The sequence below is a fragment of the Diadema setosum genome, chromosome 1, assembly GCF_964275005.1.
Source record: "Diadema setosum chromosome 1, eeDiaSeto1, whole genome shotgun sequence".
Taxonomy (NCBI): Eukaryota; Metazoa; Echinodermata; class Echinoidea; order Diadematoida; family Diadematidae; genus Diadema; species Diadema setosum.
In genome coordinates this window covers 19,741,235-19,767,326 of record NC_092685.1, presented here as the reverse complement: position 1 = coordinate 19,767,326, position 26,092 = coordinate 19,741,235, and the positions used below count along the sequence as shown (strand labels likewise).

The following is a 26,092-nucleotide window of genomic DNA, read 5'->3' as shown; positions in this document are numbered from 1 at the left end:
AGTGTAGAGATGAATGCTACAGAAGAGCAGAGATTGTTTATAAAAGAGCACAGTGCTAACGTCATACAGTTAATTTATGTTGCATACATCAAACGCATGTTCATAGAGTACTCTGGATACAAATTCAATCACATAGAGTGCTTTTAACCACAAACTTTAAATTCGTTGTCAACTTACTGATTTTGCACATCAGAATTGGAAATAATGGACAACATCCATCTTATAAAATTTGAATGGTTAAGATTGTGATAATGACATCAGGGAAAAAGTTCTATTCATTTAACCTTAGACATGCTCTCAAATTATTGGATGAAATTTGTATGCATGATAGGAAAGTTATTGCATTCAAGGTCTGTTCAGTAGGACACAGTTCTCTTCATCCTCGAGGTTAGGTGAGGATTTTTCAAGTTTAAGCCATCACAGTATCATTACACCGTGACACTGCACTCGTCTCGAGATTGGATAGGATCAGTGGCATTGTCTACTGGTACCTGAATTCACTTGGGACTTGCTGTGCATGAGCCAATCACACACCAGAATGCACTCCTATGTTCACGCATTGGTAAGAAATAAAAAGAATGCTTTCAAAAGTAAAAGATTGTCCTTCGTGCAGATTAAGCTCAATTTCTTGCAGATCCATTCCTTCCCATTTCTATACTGGAGTTGATTTTTTGCCTATTATGTGCATTTGCAGAAACATGATGAGGGACCAAGGCGACCACCAATCAAAGCGAGAAACACTTGGAATGGAGGGGACGATGTGTGGGACCCGACTCCGACCACGAGACGCAGCCATGCAGCCACACAAGATCTGGGCTTTGAGCAAGGTACTGTAAGACATGATATACTTGTGACATGAAATTTTCACAAATTGGAGCTGGTGGCCTTTTTTGCAGCATGAATTTTTTGCAAATTGCCACTGGCATTCAGTGCATATGTTATAGATAAGAACTTTCACATGCATTTTAATTTCGAGAATTTAGGTGCTCGCGAAATTCGCGAAATCAAAAGGCACGCGAACATTCCCTATTTTACAGTAATCTTCTGATTCCACTACAGCCAAAAGGCCACTCTAGACTTAAATGTAGAAGCTGCCTCCATGCTGTATGAACTGTGCAGCCACCACTTTATGCTCAAAGTGACTGCTTGAGTTACGCATGAAGTTTTTTTTGGGGGAAATAGAGGATATAAATACAACATACTGTAGGATGTTAGAAGTTTCATTAACATTTCATTAAACTTTGGAAGCTTAAATTACATCATAATGCAAATCTTTTCTTTTGTTGTTGCTGTTGAAATGAAAACACAATGAAATTCATCCATATGGACACTTCTTTTTATGCCTCCGCCACCAAGTGGTGCCGGAGGCATTATGTTTTCAGGTTGTCCGTCCTTCCGTCCGTCCGTAATGAATTTTGTGGACAGCGTAACTAAAAAACCTTTTGAGATATCCTCATGAAACTTGGCATGTATGTGAATTAGCGGTCAAAGTTGTGCCTATCAACTTTTGAATGCACATGCTCTAGGTCAAAGGTCAAAAGGTCAAGGTCAAATGCTCAAAATTTCACTATTTTCCCATATCTATGCAATGCCTGAAGATATTTCTTGAAACTTGGTGTATACATGTATTACCCAATTAAGATTCACTGGTGAAATTTTGGGGTCATGAGGTCAAAGGTCAAAAGGTCAAGTAAAAATGTTAAAATTTCACTTTTATCTCCATATCTTGGAAATGGTTCAAGGTATCTTCATGGAACATAGTACATATGCATGTATTGACTGGCAGTGATTATCTAGGGAATTTTGCGTTCCTGGGGTCAAAGGTAAGGGTTAAAGGTCAAGGGTAACACTTCAAAAATTTACTGTATCCCTCATATTTATGCAATGCCTGCAGGATTATTTTCTTTTTAAACTTGGTGTATGCATGTTTAACCCAACAGAGATTCTCTGGGAAGTGTTTTTTTTTTTTTGTTTTTTTTTGCCAAAAAGGTCAAAGATCAAGTGAAAGTGCTGAACTTTACTTCTTCCTCCATATCTCGGAAGTGGCTCAAGTTATCGTGAAACTTAGTACTTATTTATGCATGTTCTGCCTGACAATGATTCTCTTATGAATTTTAGGGTCAAAGGTCAAGGGTCAAAGGCCAGAAAATGGTAACAATTTACTATTCAATACAGAAATTGCACTTTTTCTCTGTACCTTGGAAATTACTCAATGCATAAACTTATGAAGGGGTCAAAGTCAAGTAAAAGCCCTAAAATCCCCAAATACATGCTCTCACATTCATCCAATTAAACCTAGGTCAAGGAAGGTGAACATTCAACACATTTGTGACAAATGTGTCATTTTAATATTTTGTCAATTTTGTGAAAATGTAATCACACATTGTCCACATGTAATACATTGTATGGATATACAACGTAGACCTATTACAAATGTAGGAGAATCATGCATTATGGCAGAGGCATACCAGTCACCATAGCGACATTCTAGTCTTGATTCAAATAACACTGCAGTGATCGTTCACAAGGGAAGGGTTTTGTAGCTGCTTCTTTAATGATGAAAAACATGATTTTCATATTTTTGTTTATATTTGAGAATTTTGAGATTATAAATGTGTCAAATTATCTTCTCTGTACAGGGGGTAGTTGGGTACAAATTCACTGTTTCATGGAAATGTGCAAATCCTTATTTCATAAATCTCCACACTAATTATGTTCAATATACATGATAATTGTGATCAGTTTGTCATGAAGTCAACTCAAGCATGGAGAGGCATTTTACTTCAACACCAAAACAAGTTTTGATTTGCAGTGCTGAATGCATATTTTGATCATCATATGATGTGCACTGCATAGACCCAGAGGACTGAAAAACAGAAGAAGAAAGTAAGTTCAGTTCGGGAGGTTGAATGACGTCAAGCACTTTATGGTGATTCATTAGCTTTTACTGAGGTGCCTCAGCCATCCCTACCTCCCTGTACACATACAAATATAGCCTGCAAAGATACGAAGCAGTCAGGTTGTTTTTCAGAGTTTTACCAGTAATGAGACCTCTTGAGACATCCTGTATTCACTTTTGACATAAGGACTCAAATCATCCCTTATCAAATGCAATCGTCCTTCAAAGGCAAATACATATACATGTACATGTACATAACGCATGCATAATGTATGATATTTTCCTCAATTCTGGAGGGTATAGATGGCACAAGTTTAGCATGCACCTGACAAAACAAAGAAGAAAAAAAAAGAAATGAAAAAGAGAAGAAGAAATGAGGAATGCTCAAAAAATCAAAGTAGAGACTCTTCTTGCAGAGGGATGTAAGAGAAAGTACCTTGAGAGAGCTATATTTGTTAAACTACAGACCTGTAGGATTAAGTCTATAGCTTCGGAGATTGTATCGTGCGTATGATAGTACATAGTGTCTATAGCGAGCTCAAAATAGAGCATGGTTTCGCTCAAAAATACCCCATCTTAGAAATTGATACTGAAATAGTCACTCCCTTCATTCTTGCCTGCATTTATATACTAGTTTTGTATTCAAGGTTGTTCATATTTAGATGAAAACTCATATTCTTGGTCAACTTTCACATTGTCTACAATTTTGTAACCACATGAAAATTGTATGTTAAAAAAAAAATAAAAAGTCTTGAGATAGGACTATATATACCAGTTTTAATTATTTCCACTTTAGTCTTCAGTCAATATTGATAAATTTAATTTGCAGATACATGTATATCTAAACTGATTCAGTTCAAACAAGAATTGAAAGGTGAAAAAAGTTTTGTATCACATTTCTTTTGTTTTTTTCCATTTGTTTCATACAATTTTCCTACAAATTCAAACCATAGTTACTACTTCACTTATATCTTCAGATTCTGTTTGCACTGATTGTGTCTGTATTTGTTTCTGTATTCAATGGAAGAAGATTGGTGGTCTAGTGGTACATGTTTATCATATTCTTGGGTAGTCTGGTCACTTTTATAAGTGACCCAACACTAGAACACTAGAACCCAACACTATTTCAGACCCAACACTAGAAATTGTTGCTTTATTATCTGTGAATGATGATGGCTGAAAGAAATTCAAAACAGCTGTTTACTGAAAAGATATGATCAGTAGACAGTAGTACAGTAGTGTAGTAACCCTGTAATATTTTAATCTACCAGTCTAATGTACTTTATCTCTTGTTTTTCTTTTTTTTTTCACCCATTACCATTGTAGGTTCCAGTGGGTCATACCGTCAAATTCACCTGGATAAGCTGAAGAGAGCCTCCCTAAATACTTACCCAGGGAGGGGGCGTGACAACTGGGAGGAACACTCACATCCATCAGGAAGCCACAGTGCTCCTGTCACAGAAAGAGGTGGGTCGGTTTTCTGATAATTGCTTTCACTCCCTCCTCTTCCAACAATTCAGCTGTGAGAAGTCTTGTTTGAACATACTGTGCAGGAATGTCTGTAAGTATGTAGACACTGGAGATGCCTTTGTTCTCAAACATGAAATTACATGCATTCCACAGAATTTGTGTATAATTGCATACAATGATACTGCTGGATTTATGGATTCTGTTGGTGATAAACTTCTCTGTTGTTGCTGTGCATGTTTTTGTCTCATTGTTACATCTTTGATGGCATAGTTTAGTTTGTATGTGAGTCCTTGTACTCCTTTAAGGGTGTTGTGGACTTCTCTCAATTACCTCATGGTCATTTAGGGAAGAAGGAGATCATCAGTTGCAATAAATGTCACTTACAGTCAGCTGCAATACGACCACACATGTTTTTCATGTAATGCTATGATTAAGAGCATGGAAAGGGACACCCATAATAGGCGTGTCTTCATCAGCCCAAAGTTCAAACTAGCGGGATATTTTGTGGTCTTGGAAACTAGCCCGATACTGTGAATGTGCGTCTTCATCAGCTCGAACAGCCTGCTTGGGGAAATTAGCCCGAAATTTGATGCATGCACACTTTGCATCATTACTCTGCTTAGCTCGCGGTTTGAAAGTGGATATCCCTACGCAGAATCTCCTATGTCACCGTATGTACGATATTACAACTGGGGAGGTGAGCAGTACAGCATATTCTCTCCAATCTTTCTTCTGTCCAGTGAGACATCTTATATGAAATTAACGATGTGCAGAGTTTAAATGAGTCGTAAATACACACAATCTGCATGAATCTTCAGCTTAGGTAGAGAGGACCAGAAGAAGAAGTACAAACAAGGATGAAACGGCCGGCATGCACGGTATTGAGTTTTAAGAAGATGTCAACAACAATTGGCCTAGTACACACATGTGATCCTTGAATACACCGTGCGTGTATTCATGTACACAGTCACTAGCTTATAATATGCGCTTTCCAATAATTCCCCACAGCCAGCTGGCTAACCAGAAGCATGGAGGGATCAAGAAAATTTCAGGCTGATGGAGACACACCCACAATAGCATGCTAGTTCACGAATTAGCGCGCTAATTCACGAACTAGCCCAAGATTTTTTTGGATATTTTCCCCAACCAAATAGCACACTATTTGCGTCTTCACCACACAAATAATGACTATTTTGACATCGGGCTAGTTTCGTAACCACAAAATAGCGCGTTAATTTGAAACTTCAGGCTGAAGACATGCCTAATGTCAAACACATGGGTCCCGTTGCATAAAACTTTTTTAGCAACCTTAGAAAATTTAGGTTGGGATTTGCCCAACCTGAATTTTTTAAGGTTGCTAACCTAAGAATGTAAAATCCGTTGCATAAAAACTCTGGTTGGGAGCTTCCAACCGGAATTTTGTGATTTCAACCGGAAAAAAATCTGGTTGGAGTTTTATGCAACGGGCCCCTGGTATATCAATGGAAAAAAATCAATGAGAAAAAAAAAAATTGTAGTATTTTTCTCTGTGAAAGAAATTCAGCAGGAATTGTATGTCATCTCAAGCGTGAGAATTTATGAAATCTGATTGATGTACAGTTGAATAAGGGTCATATTTTTATGACGATCTCATGAATCCCCCTGCAGGAAAAACAAACAAAACAAAACAAACAAAAAACACAACAGCATCAACAACAGCTGCAGCAACTGAACATGTTTAGAATCAACTGCATAAAGAACTACCATTGGGGATATTGAAATATTGGATTTGGCCCTATATGTTTTTATGCCTCCGCCATGAAGTGTCACCGGAGGCATTATGCTTTCGGGTTGTCGGTCTGTCCGTCCTTCCGTCCGTCCGTCCTTCCCTCCGTCCGTCCTTCCGTCCGTCCGTCCTTCCCTCCGTCCGTCCTTCCGTTTGAGGTATCCTAATGAAACTTGGCATGTATGTGTATGAGGGGGTGAAGTTGTGCCTATCAACTTTTGGGTGTCTATGCTCAAGGTCAAAAGGTCAAGGTCAAATGCTCAAAATTTCACTATTTCCCCCATATCTATGCAATGCATGAAGGTATTTTCTTGGAACTTAGTGTATACATGTACTACCACATAAAGATTCCCCAGAGAGAGTTTTGGGTCATGAGGTGCAAGTTTAAAGGTCAAAGGTCACGTGAAAACGTTAACATTTCACTTTTTTCTCCATATCTTTCCAATGGTTCACATTATCTTCATGGAACTTGGTACATATGCATGTACTGATTGTCAGTGATTATCAAAGGAATTTGGGGGTCGGGGTCAAAGGTCAGGGGTCAGTTATGTGAAACTGTCATCCCACATTGTCAAGACATTGTACTATAGACCTATTAGGAGAACCATGCATTATGGCGGAGGCATACCAGTCGCCATAGCGACATTTCAAGTTAAATATGTTTTTAATTTTTTGATGAATATTTCTGTGAACACATCCTGTCATGTGTTCTGATCTTTAGTGTTTTGTTTTTTAAGTTTAATGAGACAGATGCATTATTATGGGAATGGTTTAAGCAGGGCAACTCTAGAGCATAAATACGTCTCCGAAATACCGAAATACGAAATACTCCTGTTACTGAAGTGAAGATCTGAGTTTTTGGTCAAATTTGCAAAGTTGTTTGGAAACTGTATGAAATTATGAAAATATACAATGTAACATTGAATTTGCCTGTGTGGATTGAAATAAACCTTTCTGATTGAGTTTGATAAGTGTCAAGATCTCATCATTCAAAGAGATATTAACCTTTGGAAGCTTTATGGTATTTTCAAAGGCTTCCCCCAAAGAAAATCCATTGTTAATTGGATATGCTCAGATTCTTTTCAAACTGCTTTAAGTGAGTTTCTATATCTAGTCTGTCATTTGGAGTTTTTTGTGTGCAATACATGTGCAACTCTCTACAGGAGGTTACTTTGGAATGAACATTTTTTTTTTGTCCACTGACACAGCTACCTGGATTTATGTAAATTCATAAGACTGAAGTTTGCTTATATAGTGAATGCAAAATACACCAGTATTGTCTTCGATATTACTCAAAGCAGCATAGTTCTTGCAAGACACATCACATGCCTATACAAATGCCTATACAATGCATGTAGAAATTATGCGAAGTCAGTGACAGGCTATTGAGTTCCTGATCTATTGAAATGAATAATACAGGAGAGGAAGGAGAGATTGAATTTAAAATTCAGTCGTAAATCTGATATAGGCCATGTAAAATGAGAAGCTTTACTTGATGCCATAAAAAAAACCGTGATTTTTCTCATAATGCGTCCAAGATTGAGCATATTAAGGGTTCGACAGGAGCTTCGAGCCGTATGCCTCTCTCATAACGATTACTTAATATTTGACTGAGTTGTATTCCTGTTTGCAAACTGGGAGAGACTCTTAAGATTGGTTTATTTCTATTCTTGACATCCGAGATTTGGGATGAAAGGATGTGTTTATTTTCTTCATACAATGTCAATGAATACTATTAGCAATCGGCAAATGCCATATTTTTATTTTATTTCATTTTTTTTTTTAATCTGCCATGTCCTCATCAGGGTAATATGAGCTTTGTGATTTTATTTTGGTGTTTAATATGGAGATCTTGAGCTGGCTGTTGTGTATGCTCAAACAAGGGATGTATGGCATCAAATTTCAGGTATATTTGCATCAATTCCAAAATATTTGCCTGTTTTGTCAACTAAAGCAGCAAAACACTGACTAATACAGAAGGAGAGACCCTGATAAAGGACAACAAAAGAGTTCATTGCTTCAGAGGTTTAAAATTCTACCCAGAAGAGGCAATGATCTTTTTCTTTCCTCAGGTTGCAAACAAGATCAGTTTATAATGAGGGTGGCCATGTGAGAGAGATTTCACTTATTCTTGGTTTTTAAATCTAAGCCTACGGTTTCAATATTCAAAACTTTGAAAGAACCCTGGCAAACCAAACAAAGAAGGACCCCAGCTTTTTCTGTTTTGCTGTAGGTATGTCGTATTTGTCACTTTTTTATGGGGGGGGGGGGGGGGTTGTTTTACAAATTTTGCAAGATGGCTGTTTTTACCATTTAAAGGCAAACATGCTTTGTATTGTCTCCAGGGTGTAAAATCTCTTTTAAGTTTTCTCTGAAAGGGGGATAATACTTCATTCTGTCACTATGGTTTTTGATTGCGAGTTCAACCATTGTGAAATTGTCTTCTAAGTCCCAGTTTGTGAAATATCCTTGTGGAATGTATTCCGCCATGTAGTAGTATACAGCATGTTTTCTCTTATACATGAGAGATGCATTACATTATGTGTTGATGTACACTGTGCTGTTTAGCTGCAGCTGTGATTAGCAGCCGAAATGTATGATTATCCAAGGTAAAATGCAGATCTGATAATCGTCAATGTTTTGTGGTTGAAATAATGCTTTATTCAGATGAAGAAATATTTTCCCATGCAGTAAGATTCACAACTGATTAAATTGCACAATTTTGCTGTGTTGGTGATCAGTTCGACAGTAAATATATTCTGTGAAATTAATTTTGCCTCTGTAACTACAATTGTCTGGGAAATCTTAGGGAAATACAAGATGATGTTGTTGCCTTCATTTTGTATGTATTTGCTTTATCAAGTGAAATGCTTACCCCATGCATTTGATTGTGTGTAGTAAAAATGATGAGGACTTGAAAGTAGATTTATTCATGAGTCATGTGAGTCAAGAGAAACTTACCAGCACTTCTCGTAACCCATAATGTTTATTAATATCATGCATAACTTTGTTGTTTTCATATTCATGTGATTTTGATTTATGTTGTCAACGTGTTAGTTAATTCATTTGTTGCCTCCTTTGTTTTTGTGATTTTTTAAATATTTTTTTTTTTTATTGTTAATGCTTAGCCTTTGTGCAGATGTGATATGGGAAGTGTTATGTGGGAAAAGAAAATTGAGTTTTCTCTTAGGCTGAATATTGTTTATTGCCCTAGACTAAGGTAAATGAACTGATGTCAGTTGCCTCGGTGCTCGATACCCTGACTTCCTTTATACTACAATTGTAATTCAAATTGGTAGCACTCTGCTCAGTTTTTCTCAAAATTAGCTGCTCAGGTGTTTTCTTTGTCTTGTCTGCATGAATTGCATAAAATGGGCTTTCTTTCTGGGCTGCAAGAATTATCTTGATATTATATAAAAATATACTAATCAATTTTTATACTTTCAGACTGGCAAGAAGCGTCAATTTCAAGCATTTTGCAGCACTAACCTCCACATTTAATGTGACATTTTTTCTTACAGACAAGAGAACTTGGCAGTCTTTGCCAATAGAGGAAGATGATGTCTTTGGTAAATCCAGATTTGTCATTTAATCCTCCCCAATTTTCTTCCACTAACAATAAGAAGGGAGTTTTGACTGCTTATTCTATCCATCCCTATCCACTATACATTGTATGCAAATCTGATCTTTCCAGATCTATCGCTGCAATTCCCACAAAAATATTTGTAGTGTTCAATTTGAGAGTGTGAAGTTGTTCTTTAGGACTCCATCATATCGTGGGGATTTTTGTCAATTTGCTGTGTGCATCTACATATTTCTAGAGTGTGCAGTGACACTGTCTTTAGTGCAGATAATACTGAACAATACTCTACATAAAAACAGAACAAGACAAAATAGCTCCTCCCCTAAAAACACACAACTCCCCCCCCCCAAAAAAAAAAACAAACAACAACATCAAAAATGCCCTTACTGAATTATGGCTGTCTGATGTGTGAAATGCAGCCAAATGTGATAACCTTGATTGTACCAGAAGATGATAATGACCTACATGTACATAAAGATTTTTTTTTTTTTTTTTTTTTTTTTTTTTTGGGGGGGGGGGGGCATTTCTTGAAGTGTTTTGCCTGATACTTTTTCTTACAAACTTACAAGCTACTGAAATCCTTGCATCTGATTGGCTGAGAGCAAATTTGTCGGACAAAAAGCTGCTTCATGAAATGCCTTCGAGAAGGAAAAAAAAAAAGAAATCAGTGTATTTTTCATTGGGTTAATATCAAATTGTCAGAGAGGAGTCATTATGCAAGGATACACTCTGCAATACCCAGGTAGGAGACATGCACATGCTTTCACCTGGTGCTGACCTTTTCAGTACTTGTTGTTATTTAGCTTTAAATGTATCCTCACACACAATGCCCTGAGTATTAAATGCCTAGTACTCTGTTGACATTTTCAGGATGTGGGGCTTTTCCAAATATCATTCCCAATGACAGGGAGCAAAGAGCGTCTAACATCCTGGACTAGAGCAGAGGCAGTCACTTCAAATCCTTGATCACACTACTCACCTCCACCAACTAACACAGCCCATGTCCGACTGATTGATCGAGTGGCTATTCACTGACTTATATTTAGTTGAAGGGCCACCTGCCTGTCCGTCCTCTGCCGATGAGGAGCTATTTTTGCATGGCAAGAGTGACGATTTCCTCCTCTTTGTTAGTTGGATGTGCTCTGTTTTTCAGAAAGATTGGACTCTTTCATTTGTATTCTCACTGTGTCATTTCATTTCAAGGTAGAAAGAAGGTGCAGTAGTCAGTAGAAGGTAGAAATGCATTTGATCTTGTAGAAAGATTATCTGAGTGCCTTTCATGAAGTCTCTTGCTATGTTTCAATACTCTTCTATTTGCATCATGACTTTTCCTCACTGTTGGAGGAGTCACAGTATGATGGATCATTTTCTTCCCTGCAGGTTTTTATTCAATCACGAGTCTTAAGACCCTGTTCATACCGAAGAAGTAGGGCTGAGCCTTGGCTCAGCCCAGGCTCAATAGACCGGTTTACTAATGTATGCACAGATCTTTAATTTTGCACACGGCCGCAACCTTGGGCAAACAAAGGATGCGAGCCTGCAACGTCGGCTGCTGCAGCCGTCCCCGACACGTCCCCACATGTAGACTTACAGTCGTACGTGTATGTTGTTTACACGTGTACGATGCATCAACTTCGACTTTACCTCCTGGCACTTCGTGTGGCTCTAAATGAATTCCCAACCTTAGATGAGGGAAAATTCTGCTGTGATCAAACGCAATTTGGACTATAGTTTCGATTCTATTGAATTTTGGCTTCGATTTTGTCTTCAGTAGTTCTGAAAATGGGTGGAAAACACTGCTGCTACGGAACATACAACAGTATGACCGCATCACTTCAAACTTCAATTTTAAGCATTATGATTGATTGTGAAATCTAAACTAGACAACGAATCTCTCATAATCAATATGTTTCCAAGGATCTTTTTTTTTTTTAAAGTTAGACTCAGACTGATTAGACTTCATGAAATAGAATGACGATTTTGACCTATTTTTCTATTAACAATAACAGTTGGGGGCCTAGCCGTTTTCTAGATCTATCTAACAGGTAGGCCTAGAGTAGATCTAGACGTAGACCTAAAATTAAAAACAAAAACAATGATAGACCTAACCTGCCTCACATTCGCAGTAGGCAACATTTATTTCTCCCGTTGACTTATTCATCACGACCCAGGTCTGGTACGTTGGTTTGTTGAGGTATGTCCGGTCGGCCTAACCTCACTAAGGAAAACACAAAAAAGGCTCGTGTCCTAAACCTCATTGAACTTCAGGCTTGAAACACTCCCATCCGCGAAAAAGACGGTAGTCCTCAAATGACTTGTATCCCTTTACCTTTTCCAGTCATAGTCAGTCCGATTGATGATCAGGTAGTTGAACACGTCAAAGAGTCCAAAATCTGGAATACTCTCGAAGTTGGATGTAAACCCAGCGCGCTTGTTAGGATCGGAGAACGAACAGCCTACCAGAGCGAGCTTCTCCTGCAGTGACCGGCCGGTGTCCGCCCGGGAGAGGTCGGGATCGATGGGCAAATCCAAATCGGCTACTGCAGTTGCACTAGTTTGATGAGTTTCTCCTTGTTGTAGCCGCTTGTGCTCACACCTATATCCCTAAAATACTCAGTTAATTCCTTAACTGTCCAATTCTTCCATGGCTTGCTCGAACTTTGTCTAGAACTTGAAGCTGACGCTATCTCAAAGCAAGATTATAACAAACAAAAGTTGTCGATTATCCGCAGCGAGTAATGATCGTAGACAATACACGCGTGAATGCAAAAACAGTGTGGCGCGCGCATCCGCGCTTATTTCGCTTGCCCGACTTAGTTACAATCACTAGGGTCGCGTGGGGTTGACGTCATTATGCATATCATTAGTAAACCGGTCTATTGCAGGAGCTTGGTGTGTTCACACTGAAATTCAGCCACTGATTGTCTCAATCTTGCCATCGTGGCGTGCTAAGTTTAGACAAATTTTAAATGGTTAATGTACAATGTAGATATACTGAACCCTGAAGTGAATAGACCAGTTCGTAATTCCACTTTGCGCATGAGCAGAAAAAGGTCATTTGTACCAGCATACATTTTGGTTTGTTATTTCACTGAGATAAGCATCTGAGATGGGATGATTATTCATGTGATCATTATCTAAATGGCGCTTGACAGCACATCCACCTGACAGCAGCCCTGGTATTTGACAATATGAAAAGAAAAGGTTGATATTGCATCCAATACAAAACAATGAAATGGATGCCTTTAAAATGTCAACTGACGGACTATTCTGGTCACGTGGTCTAAACGCAAGTTCATTCTTTGTTTGAACACGAATTCCATAAATTGTTACGTCGGGCAAGCTTATGCGTTACGCCGCTTTGAAAACGAGTGAAGTGCCTAACTAATTGAGAAAAATGAAAGGTCATTTGTACCAATGTGTACATGATCTAATTACGAACTGGCTTATTGTCAGCAGTATTGGTTCAGTCGGACAAGGTTAAAGGTCAATGGGTCAATGAACTTACATTGAACAACAGTCTTCTGGGCGAGACATTGCTTGCTGTTTGCCTTGTTTTCCTTATTTTGGTTGAAGTGTGAATGGAAAGCTTAAACCTAGCCATTTTTAATGTCCTGATATTTGGAAATCAAAGAACGGACATAGTAATATAAATATTGTGCCATCATTCTGTGTAGGTTCTGGAGTCAATGTGCTGCCTTTTCACAAAATAAATGCAGAGCTCTCAAGTTTGAGGTTGAGACTTAGGCTGCGTTTATCATCTTTCCCCTGTTTGAAACGGCTTTCAAAAGCTGTTTCCGAAGCCCTTTAGAAACAGCTTCCAAAATAGTTGTGTTTATCAACTCATCGCGAACACAAAAACTGGCCTTGTTACTGCGCAGCTGCATTGCTCATTTTGACCCGAGGAGAAGGCATGGTTCGTAACGTTACCGTAGTACAAAGCTGTTTCAAAACAGCTTTGGGTTTATCTCGCTTCAAAGGGCTTCTAGAAACAGGTTTCTGGAAACCTGTTTCGGAAAGCACAAATTTGCGTTTTTTCCAAACCCCATAATCAAAACGGCTTTGCACTTGTCATCTTGTGAAAATTCCCTGAAAACCATTTGGAAAACCTGTTTCTGCTGAGAAAAAGAGTTGATAAACGCACCCTTAGGGGAAAAAAAGAAAAGAAGAGAAGAATAGTAGATGCCCTGCCCTTTCTAGGTCCAGCTCTATGCTGAGGAACACATAGGGATGTTCAGACAGATCGTGAAGTGTTCATCAAAAGCTTTAAGTATCTCGGCTGGATTAATTTCCTGTCTCCTCGCTCTGCCCAGGTAGTACCACAAGAAGAGAACATCTTGCGTGGCATCCTCATTATACCAGTTGGAACGCGGGCATCTGGAAGGCATCCAATCTTATCACCAAAGAGATTGTAGATAATGAATTCTGGATTTGCAGCTTGGGTTGCATAGCGCAGTGGTTTAGGGGAAGCTCAAGTGCATTTAACTCTTCCTGGGGAAAAAAAAAAATCAAGATGGATCTACAGTGGAAATTCAGCATGCTCTTGGAATGGATGGCTATGAATGTACATGTTGAGACTGCATTTCAGAATCCTATGTTATTAATCAGTTTAAGGAAAGCACAAATTTGCGGTTTTCAAACAGGCTTTCCGAACCCCATAATCAAAACAGCTTTGCGTTTATCATCTTGTAGAAATTCCCTGAAAGCGGTCTGGAAGACCTGTTTCTGCCGTGAAAAAGAGTTGATAAACGCATCAGTAGACATTAGGACACTTTTATCCCCATTCCGAGCAATCTTACAGAATAATAAATAAATAAAAAAAAAAAGACTACTTCATATCTCTGAATTATTATGGTAGGACTTAAGTTGGCACAATATTATGGCATGACAACAGTGGTGTTTTTTTTTTTTATCATTTTACTTGCATAATTAATGAATTGCACTGTCAAACTATACTTTTGGCAACAGATGGGACTCGTTTGGAAAGATGTTTAGAGCCATGTTTGTCTCCAATGAAGTTGTCTTTTCACATCAGAAAGCAAAAAGAATTATTTTTTCCTCAAATCTTGTTTAGCCAGATGTGATCCTGATTTCAAGAGGTCATATACAAGTGAAATTCATGTAGGGTCACAGTTTTCTGCAGCTACACATGGACTGTTTTCGACAACTCTCATCCACAATTCATCGTATTTATCATGGTGAATTCGTTTCCAAACTCCTAACTTGATTTATTTCCAAACCAGTTCAGCTTTCTAGTCATTGATTTTTTTTTTTGCAAGAGCAGAGAATTGCTCTCGGGATTGAGCGAAGCTGGATTTTGAAAATACCTTAGGCCTTAAGTGACCAAATGTGAAATAAGATCTGAGAAAATGAGATTTCAGTTTGCTTTCAGACTCACAGAAGTAACTTCATGAGCATGAAATTAAACAAGTTTACAATCTGGCTCGCATGTAAGTGTGAAATACAGTAGCTCTGGGATTGGCGCTGATCAATGCTGCACAATCCTAAACGCTTGTAGGACCACCATCCTAAAAAATGCTGTCAATGTCGTATGGAAATAATTTTGCCGATGGGACTAAAAGAGTTAATTGCTAACCCCAGGCTATGCAGGGATGAAGCAATTAACGCTGTTCTCAGAGCTTTGCTGATCTTATCATTTTTTTTTTCAATGAAAGTGAGTGGACTTTGCACCTAAACTGTTGACGAGTAGCTTCGCCCAGGCAATTTGAATATCACATGTCTCTTGTGTTTGTTGTGATGCATGAAAATATCTGTCTGAAACTGTGCTGAAACCATGAACTCATTAGTGCAAAAGTCCCATGGATAAATTATAGATAGACCTTGCCACATGACATTCTGTCAATCTAATGTACAAATGATACACAGGTGAGAGGGGATTAGTGGAGATGCAGCACACTCGAGGATATTTACAATGGTGAAACATGCATGAGGTGAAGCTTAGTGCATGTTGCACAGCATTGTCAATGGTAGTGAGGAAATGACTTCATCATGAATGATGGGGCATCACATTTTTAATTTTAGCTAAACCTGTTTTCTATTTGTGGTCACTTGATCTCAGGATTTACAGTATCTTGATGGGAAGAAGAATTGTTTGAAATTCCAAGTTTTCACATAATGCCATGCATTTAAAATGTTCATGTTTCTAAGGAATTTCAACTAACTTGAAAACTTGTTTTGTTTTGTTTTTTCTTCTCCAAGACATAGTTGTTGATAACATTCATTATATACAATAGCACAACAGCATAAAGAAAGGGGTTTGATGTTGTTTTGTTGTATAATTATTGATTGCCCTTATCTTGCCCTACCTCCACAAACATGCTTGCCATCAAACACAATTGGATAGAGAAGCGGGTCTCCAAATCAAGACGATATCCATTCATGCAGAGGAGTGCTCTTTGTGCTTGAGGGAGGCCTTTCATGAGCTCTTCCTACTAGAGGAAGATACGAAGAGAGGGAGGAGAAAAGGGGAGGATAAGGGGGGAGGGGTTATGAGAGATGGTTTTACTGTAAGCTATATGAGGAGAATATTGTAGTTTTGAGTTTCAATAAGAAAGCAATGCTCCCCCCCCCCCCACCAATTATTAATTTTCTGGGATGAAATGGTATCCTTTACAATGACATGTGGGGAGACCTGCTACATGTATGTGCCACATAATGTCATGTTTGGCATGTGCCGTGGCCTGTGAACAGTAAGCTTATCAGTGACCCTAGGAGTATGAGGCTTCTCCGGGGAAGATTGTCATACTTATCCCTCCTCATGCCAACCTTATATTTCATCTGATACCATAACAGATCCCTCCTCATGCCAACCTTATATTTCATCTGATACCATAACAGATCAAATGTATTTTTGCCACTTAGTTATAAGGGACAAAAAGAGAAGGAGAACAGAAGAAAGATGGACACTGAGCGAGAGAGAGAGAGAGAGTCATGTAGTTGTTGGGGTGACATGACATTTGCTCCTGAGACAGTTGCTCCGGTCTTATTATCTCCAAGGACTTAGGTTAAGTTAGGTTTGTGATAGTGTTTTAGGTTTTGTTTCGCGTGAGGATCAGGATTTTGATTAGGGTTAAGGTTATGTTTGTTATGCATGTTAGGGTTATTTATGTTTGGCTTTGTGTGCAGATATTTCATGGGAGCAATTGTTGCAAGAGCACATGTCATGGAACCAGTTGTTGGACATCACAAAAGCTGAAAATGTGGAACATTTGGAAAGGGACACTTGTAACAGCACCAAAGACATATGCTCTTTAAGAAGCTTATACATAAACTCACTGGGAAACAGTTCCTAACAATTCTTCATACAAAACAATTTCCCCCAAACTCATTACATCATGGATTTATTCGTGAAAAAAAAATATATATTTATGATTTTCATGTGTTCAAAAGTTACCTAGATTCTTAATTCTTAATTCTTAATTCTTAACTTAATTCTTAATTCTTAACTTAATTCTCAGTTAACTTTCTCATGTCTCAAGATCCACAGCGATAGGTATCAGTCAATAAAGATGGCCATTAGCACAAGCATGGAGAGTCATTGATGCACATATGTGAAGTCTGCCAAATTCTTGTATTGCATAATCAGCCTGTCAATGGCTGATATTCTTTACTCTGTTGTTTCAGTTACTAAAACTGTAGACCTGTAAAGTGTGAACGACAACTGCCATTATGAGAGTGTTTTGATACCTGCCAATATGATATTAGTACATGTATCACAAAAATCTTAATGAGGTGCAAAGCAGCATGAATACCAGAAGTTACGTTCAGACGGTGTTCCTTAACCTTGAGGAACAGATGCAGCTGAGGATAAGCTTGTCGTTCAGTATGGGGCACCAAGTGTTGCATACATTGTACATGGTCTCTTTTCTTTGTATTGACATGACAATTTCGTGATGAAATTGTCACTTTGTAGAGGAAATTGCTATTTTGTCAATGGAAATGTAATTTCATTGATGAAATTGATAGTTTCTTGATAAAATTGTCATTTTGTTAGGAAAGAGACTTTGCGACACTTGACATTTTATACTTAAAGGGAACACAAACCCAAAGAGCAATGTGGATTGAGTAAAAGCAGTAACATTAGTAAAACACATCAGTGAAAGTTTGAGGAAAATCGGACAATCGATGCAAAAGTTATGAATTTTTAAAGTTTTGGTGTTGGAACCGCTGGATGAGGAGACTACTAGAGGTTATGACGTATGAGAGGACCACAATATAAAGAAAATATAAAAGGAATTCCACAAAAATTCACTTTTCTAGCAAAATGAAAGAGTTCTTGACTAACCGCTTTCAGAAAGCAGGGGGAATAAGTGCTACCCGTAACATATGTCAGTATCAAGCTGACGGAATGTGTAATTTTCATGAAAAATGAATTTTTATTGAATTCCCTTTTTATTTTCTTTATATTGTAGTCCACTCATACGTCATAACCTCTAGTAGTCTCCTTACCCAGCAGTTGCAACACCAAAACTTTAAAAATTCATAACTTTTGCATCGATTGCCCGATTTTCCTCAAACTTTCACTGATGTGTTCTACTAATATTACTGCTTTCACTCAATCCACATTGCTCTTTGGATTTACTTTCCCTTTAACAATGAACTTATACATGTAACATGTTAGTTAGCTTATCCTTGAGGTTATGGATCACCTTCTGAATGTAACTACTCGGGCAATGTCAGAATGCCATCTCTGCGTATGCGTGACTACCACTGTTGTTCATGATATGATTTATTCATTATTTGCCTACCAGGTATTACCTACCAGGTATTACCTACCAGGTATTACCTACCAGGTATTAAGTAAATTTGTAAGGGAGGAGAAGGGAGGTGGGGAATTGCTTGATGGCGTTCTGACCACACCATACCGCAGTCTTTAGACAAGGCCTTGATATCGTAAAGAGTTGACAACAATGGCATTTGTCATGGCAACAGTTTGCAGATAACTTATGAGAGGATGTACCTTTGTATTGATGAAATACCACTTGTGACTGTTCCAAATTCTATTTTGAATTCATTAAAACATATTAAAGTGGACCTGGGTTGCTGAGAGAGGGTGGGGGGGGGGGGGGGAAGGGGGTGACTACATTGTGTGCTGACTTAATTCACCTTGAAGAGATAGGATCACAACATAGATATGAATCTTGCTTGGAAAAAAAAGAAAAGAAAAAAGAAAGTAAGGCCAGTCTAGTGGGAATATGAATGAATTATGGCAGAAAGTTGCTGTGATTGTCACTAGGACATTCTTATCTCTTCAAATTAATCAGTTTGCAGCAAACTACTTGGTTTATGTTGGCAGTTCTGAGTTATTCTATTTTTTTTTTCCTTATTTGAGACATGAATTGCAGATAGCACAAATAGGCTGTAATTTATCTACTCTTGAAGGTCACAGTATACTATGTAAATGGAAAGACCTCAGATGTACATATGATAACATGGCATGACAGCGAAAGAAAAACAGCAACCTCAGGCTGTTCACCACGTAAGGTCGTAATATTCCAAATAAAAGAACAAAGAACTAATATTGGTTAGCCTTATAGGAGATGATTAAAAAGTTGATTTCACTTATGTTAAGTGCAGTCCATAACTTTCAAGTGCTTAAAAGTCATCATTCATCCAATGTTTGTCAAATCTCTTTGAAGCATCAAGTTCCCCTCCCCATTTCCAGCTATTGATGGATGATGTTGTGTAGAACGAGGGTCAGATTACTTCCTGCCCCTATCAATTAGACGCAAACTTAGGACTTGACGTCAACAGGTTGTACTACAAGTCGTTGTTGGCAAAGCTCAGCCCTGGCAGAGTTGGGTAATAAACCGATGTGGACTCTAAACGCACGCATCATTTCGCCCGGATAAAGCCCATTGCAGTAGCAGCAAAGCAGCGAACCAATAAGGAAATTTTTCTGTACATTGCAACCAAAACAGAGAACTATGAAAAGCATCTCTAGCATTGTGCATAATGAGATGAATTATAGATAGATGCCACTTTGACTGTCCTACATTGGCCTTGACCTTGGGCAAGGCTACTAATTATATTCCCCCCCCCCCCCCACCATTACCATGCTCATACTCGGCCAATTGTGCTATCATCGGCACGGCGTAGCCTGCTTGGCTTATGTACGAGGATGGTATAATATACACGTAAGTGCAGTTTACCTCTATCACCTCATGTATGCATTCCCGTTCTTCTTGTCTGAATTTCTTTTTCCTTTGCTGTGGATTCTTCATTTCCAGAGAGAACACACACACACACAATCTGGGGGCACTTTGGCTCAATTAACACAATCTGATTTTTCTTTTTATATGGCTGCGTTTATCTAAAAATTTTCTGAGGCAGAATCATGATCCTAAATGCGTTTGAGGCATTTTCAGGGGTTAGATAAACGCAACCATGTTTCCAAACGCGTTTAGAAACGCCGTTTTGGAACGCCTTTCGAAGGGTGTTTTGAAACGCGTTTTCGACCACAATCACCGTTCTGTGAGTAGATAAACGCAATGCCGTTTTGAAACGTGCTTCTATCTCAAGGTAAAATCCCAGCTGTTTCCAGTTGTGCTCTCTACCCATTATTTGTGTGTGATTGATGAGGCATGTTTGGTGGTATGCAGTTGACCTTTACTTCCTGGGTCAAATGGCGCAAAGCAGCTGCACAGTGACACCACTCGAATCGCGATTGTATGATGGTTAGATAAACGCGACATCCCGAGAATCACATTTCAAACCACGTTTGCAAACACCGTTCCAAACGCGTTTGAAATCGTGATTCTCTCTCTCAAGTTAGATAAACGCAGCCTATGTCGTGATTCAATCACCTTGCTTCTTGGATACACATTTAGGCTCAAGTATTCCAGTTGCAACACCGTTCTGTGTAAAAGCCTTGCAAGATACAAGAAACCATAATGGCTTCTTGTACCAGCATTAGTAACAACATAGTAAGAACTGACATACTTGACATTGCCTACTATATTGTATGTGGGGATCAGTATAAACATTCATGTTTTTATGCCTCCGCCACGAAGTGGTGCTGGAGGCATTATGTTTTCGGGTTGTCCATCCGTCCGTCCTTCCGTCCGTTTGTAATGAATTTTGTGGACAGCGTAACTAAAAAACCTTTTGAGGTATCCTAATGAAACTTGGCATGTATGTGTATTAGGGGTGAAGTTGTGCCTACATGTATCAACTTTTGGGTGCACATGCTCAAGGTCAAAGGTCAAGGTCAAATGCTTAAAATTTCACTATTTCCCCCATATCTATGCAATGCCTGAAGATATTTTCCTGAAACTTAGTGTATACATGTATTACTCAATTAAGATTCTCTGGTGAAAGTTTGGGGTTATGAGGGCAAAGGTCAAAAGGTCAAGTAAAAATGTTAAAATTTCACTTTTTTCCTCCATATCATGAAAATTGTTCAAGGTATCTTCATGGAACATAGTATATATGCATGTACTGACTGGCAGTGGTTACCTAGGGACTTTGGTGTTCATGGGTCAAAGGTCAAGGGCAATACTTCAAAATTTTACTATTTCCCTTATATTTATGCAATGGCAGCAGGATTTTTTTTTTTTTTAACTTGGTGTATGCATGTATAACCCAATAGAGATTCTCTGGGATTTTTTTTTTTTTTTGCCAAGAAGGTCTAAGGTCAAAAGGTCAAAGATCAAGTGAAAGTGCTGAACTTACTTCTTTCTCCATATCTCGGAAGTGGCTCAAGTTATCTTGAAACTTAGTACATATTTATGTATGTTCTGCCTGACAGTGATTCTCTATAAATCTTAGGGTCAAAGGCTTGATGAAAATGATAACGATTTACTGCTCAATACAGAAATCACACTTTTTCTCCATACCTTGCAAATTACTCAATGCCTAAACTTATGAAAGGGTCAAAGTCAAGTTAAAGTTCTTAAATCCCCAAATACATGCTCTCCTATTCATCCATCAAACATAGATCAAGGAAGGTGAACATTCAACACATTTGTGACAAACATGTCATTTTAATATTTTGCCAATTTTGTGAAAATATGTGACCCGCTACAACAAAAAGGTCCTAAGTCGCGCACGGTCAAAGCCGTGAAAATCGAGTTTGAAGTCAGAGCATTAAAATTGGTCAAAACTTACGATTTTCTGATTTTGATATATTATTGGAGTCTAACATGTCTTCTATCATCTGTCGAAATTTTGAAGCAAAATGATCAAAGGAAAGAAAAAAATAGCATTTTTCTGAGCCATGTTTTTGGTGTTTCAACGAAGCAGAAACTGGTTCGAAAATTTGGATTGAGCGTCACAGATAGGTTCCGCCCCTAACAACGACCAGAGTGATCTCATTGGTCAGTTGGGTGCTTGCTGCTAACCGAAGCGTGAAGCTCGCACACTGCCCAGTCGACTGGTGCGTGCGGGCGGGGTGCGCTATGATCAGCCGCTTCTCACATCCTGGTCACTGATTGGTTGGTGAGGAGACCACCGACGCTGATGTGCTTGAATGAACTCTTCGGGGGTTGCTAGGGCTTACTTCTATTGTCCGGAGGTGCGTGTCCTTGATCGCGATTGCGTCGAAAGGAAGACTTTTTAGGGCGCTTTTCTCGAAACAGTGATTTCCAGACGTCTCGACATGCTCTCTTTTAAACGTCGATATCTCCGCAGCCGATTATTTTTATAAAATGTGTTATATATCAATTTAAAGCAGAAAGATTAGGGGATTATATCATGCAATTTTCAAATAATCGACCTCGCCCGACTTTAGGATCATTTTGTCGTAGCGGGTCACATATAATCACACATTGTCCACATGTACTATAGACCTATTAGGAGAATCAATATGCATTATGGCGGAGGCATACCAGTCACCATAGCGATATTTCTAGTTATGTCTTCAAACCCTCCTCATTCCGAGAGAACATACATAGATTTGATATAATGAAATCTGCTGGGCAATTTATTCAAAAGCAGACATTTGCTAGCAGTGTGTTGAAAACAGAGCAGATTCCTTTTCACTGTCAGTGAATGGACAACACCAAACAAAAAAAGCATTTTGTTTTGAGTACAGAAGTGTCAAAAATGGCAACTGTAGCTGCATTAGCCACTGGTACTTTGTATTTCTGCCACATATTTCAAGTACATTGTAGTAATCCAAGTTACCATGAAAGCTAGCTGAGAAAGCTGAGCTGCAGAAAGTCAACTCAAGTTGATCCAACTTTTACCAAGTTTTGTGATACTTTAATCATCTGCATTTTTGTGATACTTTATCATCTGCATATTGTACATCTATTCCTGTAGCTTTCATACCTTCTTAATGTTGATATTAGGGAGCTTTAGAATTTTGACATGCGGACGTTTGAGAGAGTGCACTGGACGTTCTCCTCTCCCCTGCGTCGTGTTGAAAAATAGCTTTAGATTACACTGGGACACAACGTTTAAAAAATAAAATCGCGCCCCCATATGATCGGTACATGAAGTAGTTCTCTACATTGCAAACTGTGCGGACGTAAAAATAGCCAGTACGCGTAGTAAACAACTCAGGCGACGCAAGCTGAAAATAGATCGACTTGATGCGCGCTTCTGTGCACGCTCAGAACATGTTTTTTATCCCTCTGAACGTCCGCGCGTCTAAAATCTAAAGCTCCCTATTAATTGGGATCTCAAGACCTCATTCCATTTTCACATATATGACATTTGTTTGTTTTCTCTTCTTCTTCTCTTTTTGTTCTTAATCTCCAAATTATATAGGTGGTCCAGACCCTTTTATTGGCAACACAGCCGTCATCCCGAAGAACGCAGTGGCAATGCCAAGCCCCACCATCTTTCCCACCAGCACAGCCGGGAGGAGGTGGAGCACTCCAGCCGCAAGCAGCTGTCCTACAGCGAGAAGCACATGCCCTCCGTGGGCCTGCCCCGGGCTCGGGACGAAGCTGAACAGCAGCGCATCCACCGCATGAGCCTGTCTAATTCGTGGCCAGACCCCGGCATCGGCATGGACGATGGGGTGTCTGCCAACTCCAGCAGCCGCAAGAAGATGGACCTCAACCTGGGTATTAATCACCTTCAGTGATAATTCTAGTTTATTCCATTTTTATTTTCATTTCTAAACTGTTCTCCTTGGTCAATTTAACAGTATGACGATGTGTATGTGTGTGTGGCTTTCTTTGTGTCTTGTTAACATTCTCTTTGTACACCATCAGAGCAAGTGTGTATAGCAAAGCCAGACATTCTGAGAAAGTGTGATGTGCCATACTCTCTCGCTCCCATTGTCGATGAACCATTTCACATGTGACAAGCAAAACCGTAGCGTGAATTGCTTGTCGAAAACCAGGGTAGTTGCCTGATCTTCCCAGCACCCACGCAGTGAGGGTGATCATCAATTTTATCGGATTTCCCAGCTACCTTTAGGCACATGTGTGATGAAAAGTGCCTAAAATCCAGGTGCTGAGCAGAATCATACACTCTTCAACAAACTCTAGGACTTTGCAGTAATTGTTTCAAAGCATTTAAGGGGGCGGAATCCAGTGTGAAGTCTTCGTAACCTGCAGCAAACATTGCCATAATCCCTTTGATATCACTAAACTTAGAAGTGAGCTTATGTTTGTTTTTGTTTTGCTTATTTTGTTCTCCTTTTTGGATGCCCTGTGTGGGAGTTTTGAAAGTTGTCTTGAACTTGCATTAGAAGTGGAACTCATATTTGAAAGACAGTCTTATTTAAAATGCATGACCTGCTCCCACTAGAGAATAAATTTTTTTGTTCTTTTGAAGTGTTCTACTCATAATCAGAATTTCAGTGAACTGAAAATTTTGACCGGTTGAATCAGATAAATCCACATTAGATCTACACTCTTTGAGGTCTGTGAAGTGACTTTCTCTTAGTGATGCTGGTACATGTTTGCATGTTAGATTACAATTCTTCAATGACCAGTGTAGGAAAGAATACACAATTTCAGGGATGAATGCAAGAAAGTGATTATATAGATAAACAATGTCTGGGAGTCATGTTTGTGTGTAATTTAAGCTTATCGTTGACCATGGCTGAGCAGGGCCTCGGTAACATTGAAAGCCGCAATATTCTACAGACTGTACAAATTAATTACAGGGTCCAGTGCCATTCAAGGACAGAATAGATGAAATAATTGCTTGTAAAATGGATTAAAATCTCTCTCTCTGTGGTGCTCGCTACTCTACTGTGTGTATTATGCTGTGTGCTGTTTACTGTGGTATGTGTGTTTGTGTGTGTGCTGGTAATTACTCTGGCATCCCAACCCCATGGACTATTGTTGTATGCAGTAGTTGGTCTCCTAGTCCACTCTGCTGCTTGAGGTACTTGTGTGCTGCTGAATATGACAGTGATGGAAATTGATTAATGAGAGGATTACATGCCAATTCGTTCGTGTGTCAATTAGGATAGTGCAAACAAGTAATAAAGTATGAAGGTTGCTTGTGGGTCCTACCCTAATTGAGATTCAGCTAAATTTATGCATGATTCTTGCTTCATAACATAACATCTTTCTCAATCAGGCACACTAGGCCCATACGTTTTCACTTCACATGTTGCATGTGAAGCACCTGTTCAATTTACTTGTTTTTGGAGCTGAACAAAGAGTCAGTTTTAGTGCTTTCTTGTATTGCCACTTCTCTGTGTATTCACAAGGTCTATATACGTTTGCTTTTGTTTTCTCAAACACATAGACTCTGGGCACGACTTCCATGACATCCCCTCGCCAAACAAGTCTGCCATGTCGGCGGGCACCTCACCGATCTCACCCATCCCCTTCAAGCCCACCCTGGCCCGGTCTGCTGGCCGGAGGGGCCAGCAGCGGGCGCCCCTTGTCCCCCTCGAGAAGACCAGTCCTCGGGATGAGTATGATGACGACTGGGACTCCTACCCAAACAGCTACAGATCCAACTGGACCGAAGAAGAAACGATGCCCGATGTGAGTCTTATTACCTCAAATCCTGAGTTATTTTGTTTTGCAAAGTCAAATTCTTTTCTGTCCACCCGTCCTGTCCTGCGTGGACCACTGTCTCAAATATGGCACCTTTATTTCCATGATGGTGCCGGCCTGTGGCAATGATAAGGTTAAGACCGTCGTCTGACAAATCACTTCTCTGTATCAATCTACAGATGTCATCTCTGCAAACATCAGGGGCAGTGCGGCCAAGAAGAGGGCTGCAAAGATGGCCCGTGATCAGGAGCGTTCCTCGGGCAGTGGGAGCAATCGTGGAGGTTACAGGAGCCCGTATTCTCCTCCCCATGACCTGGAGGAGAGCGGGATCTTCAGCCTCCAGTCCACCGGTAGGATGGATTTGGAGGAAGGGCGGAGAAGGGACAGATCACCTACATTAAGAGACAGAGGTGAGAAATGAGGAGTTGTGGTGTAGT

At 39.2% G+C, this 26,092-nt stretch overlaps 1 protein-coding gene across 1 annotated transcript in view; it reads left to right on the top strand.

Annotated features, from left to right (window-relative positions):
- Nucleotides 1–26,092, top strand: part of LOC140234649 (TOG array regulator of axonemal microtubules protein 1-like) — an 80,446-nt gene that overhangs the window by 14,165 nt on the left and 40,189 nt on the right. The window contains 8 exon segments of the mRNA XM_072314685.1: nt 695–827; nt 4,226–4,366; nt 9,656–9,703; nt 23,452–23,495; nt 23,498–23,753; nt 25,399–25,647; nt 25,835–26,026; nt 26,029–26,065. Coding sequence (XP_072170786.1) covers nt 695–827; nt 4,226–4,366; nt 9,656–9,703; nt 23,452–23,495; nt 23,498–23,753; nt 25,399–25,647; nt 25,835–26,026; nt 26,029–26,065 — 1,100 coding nt within the window.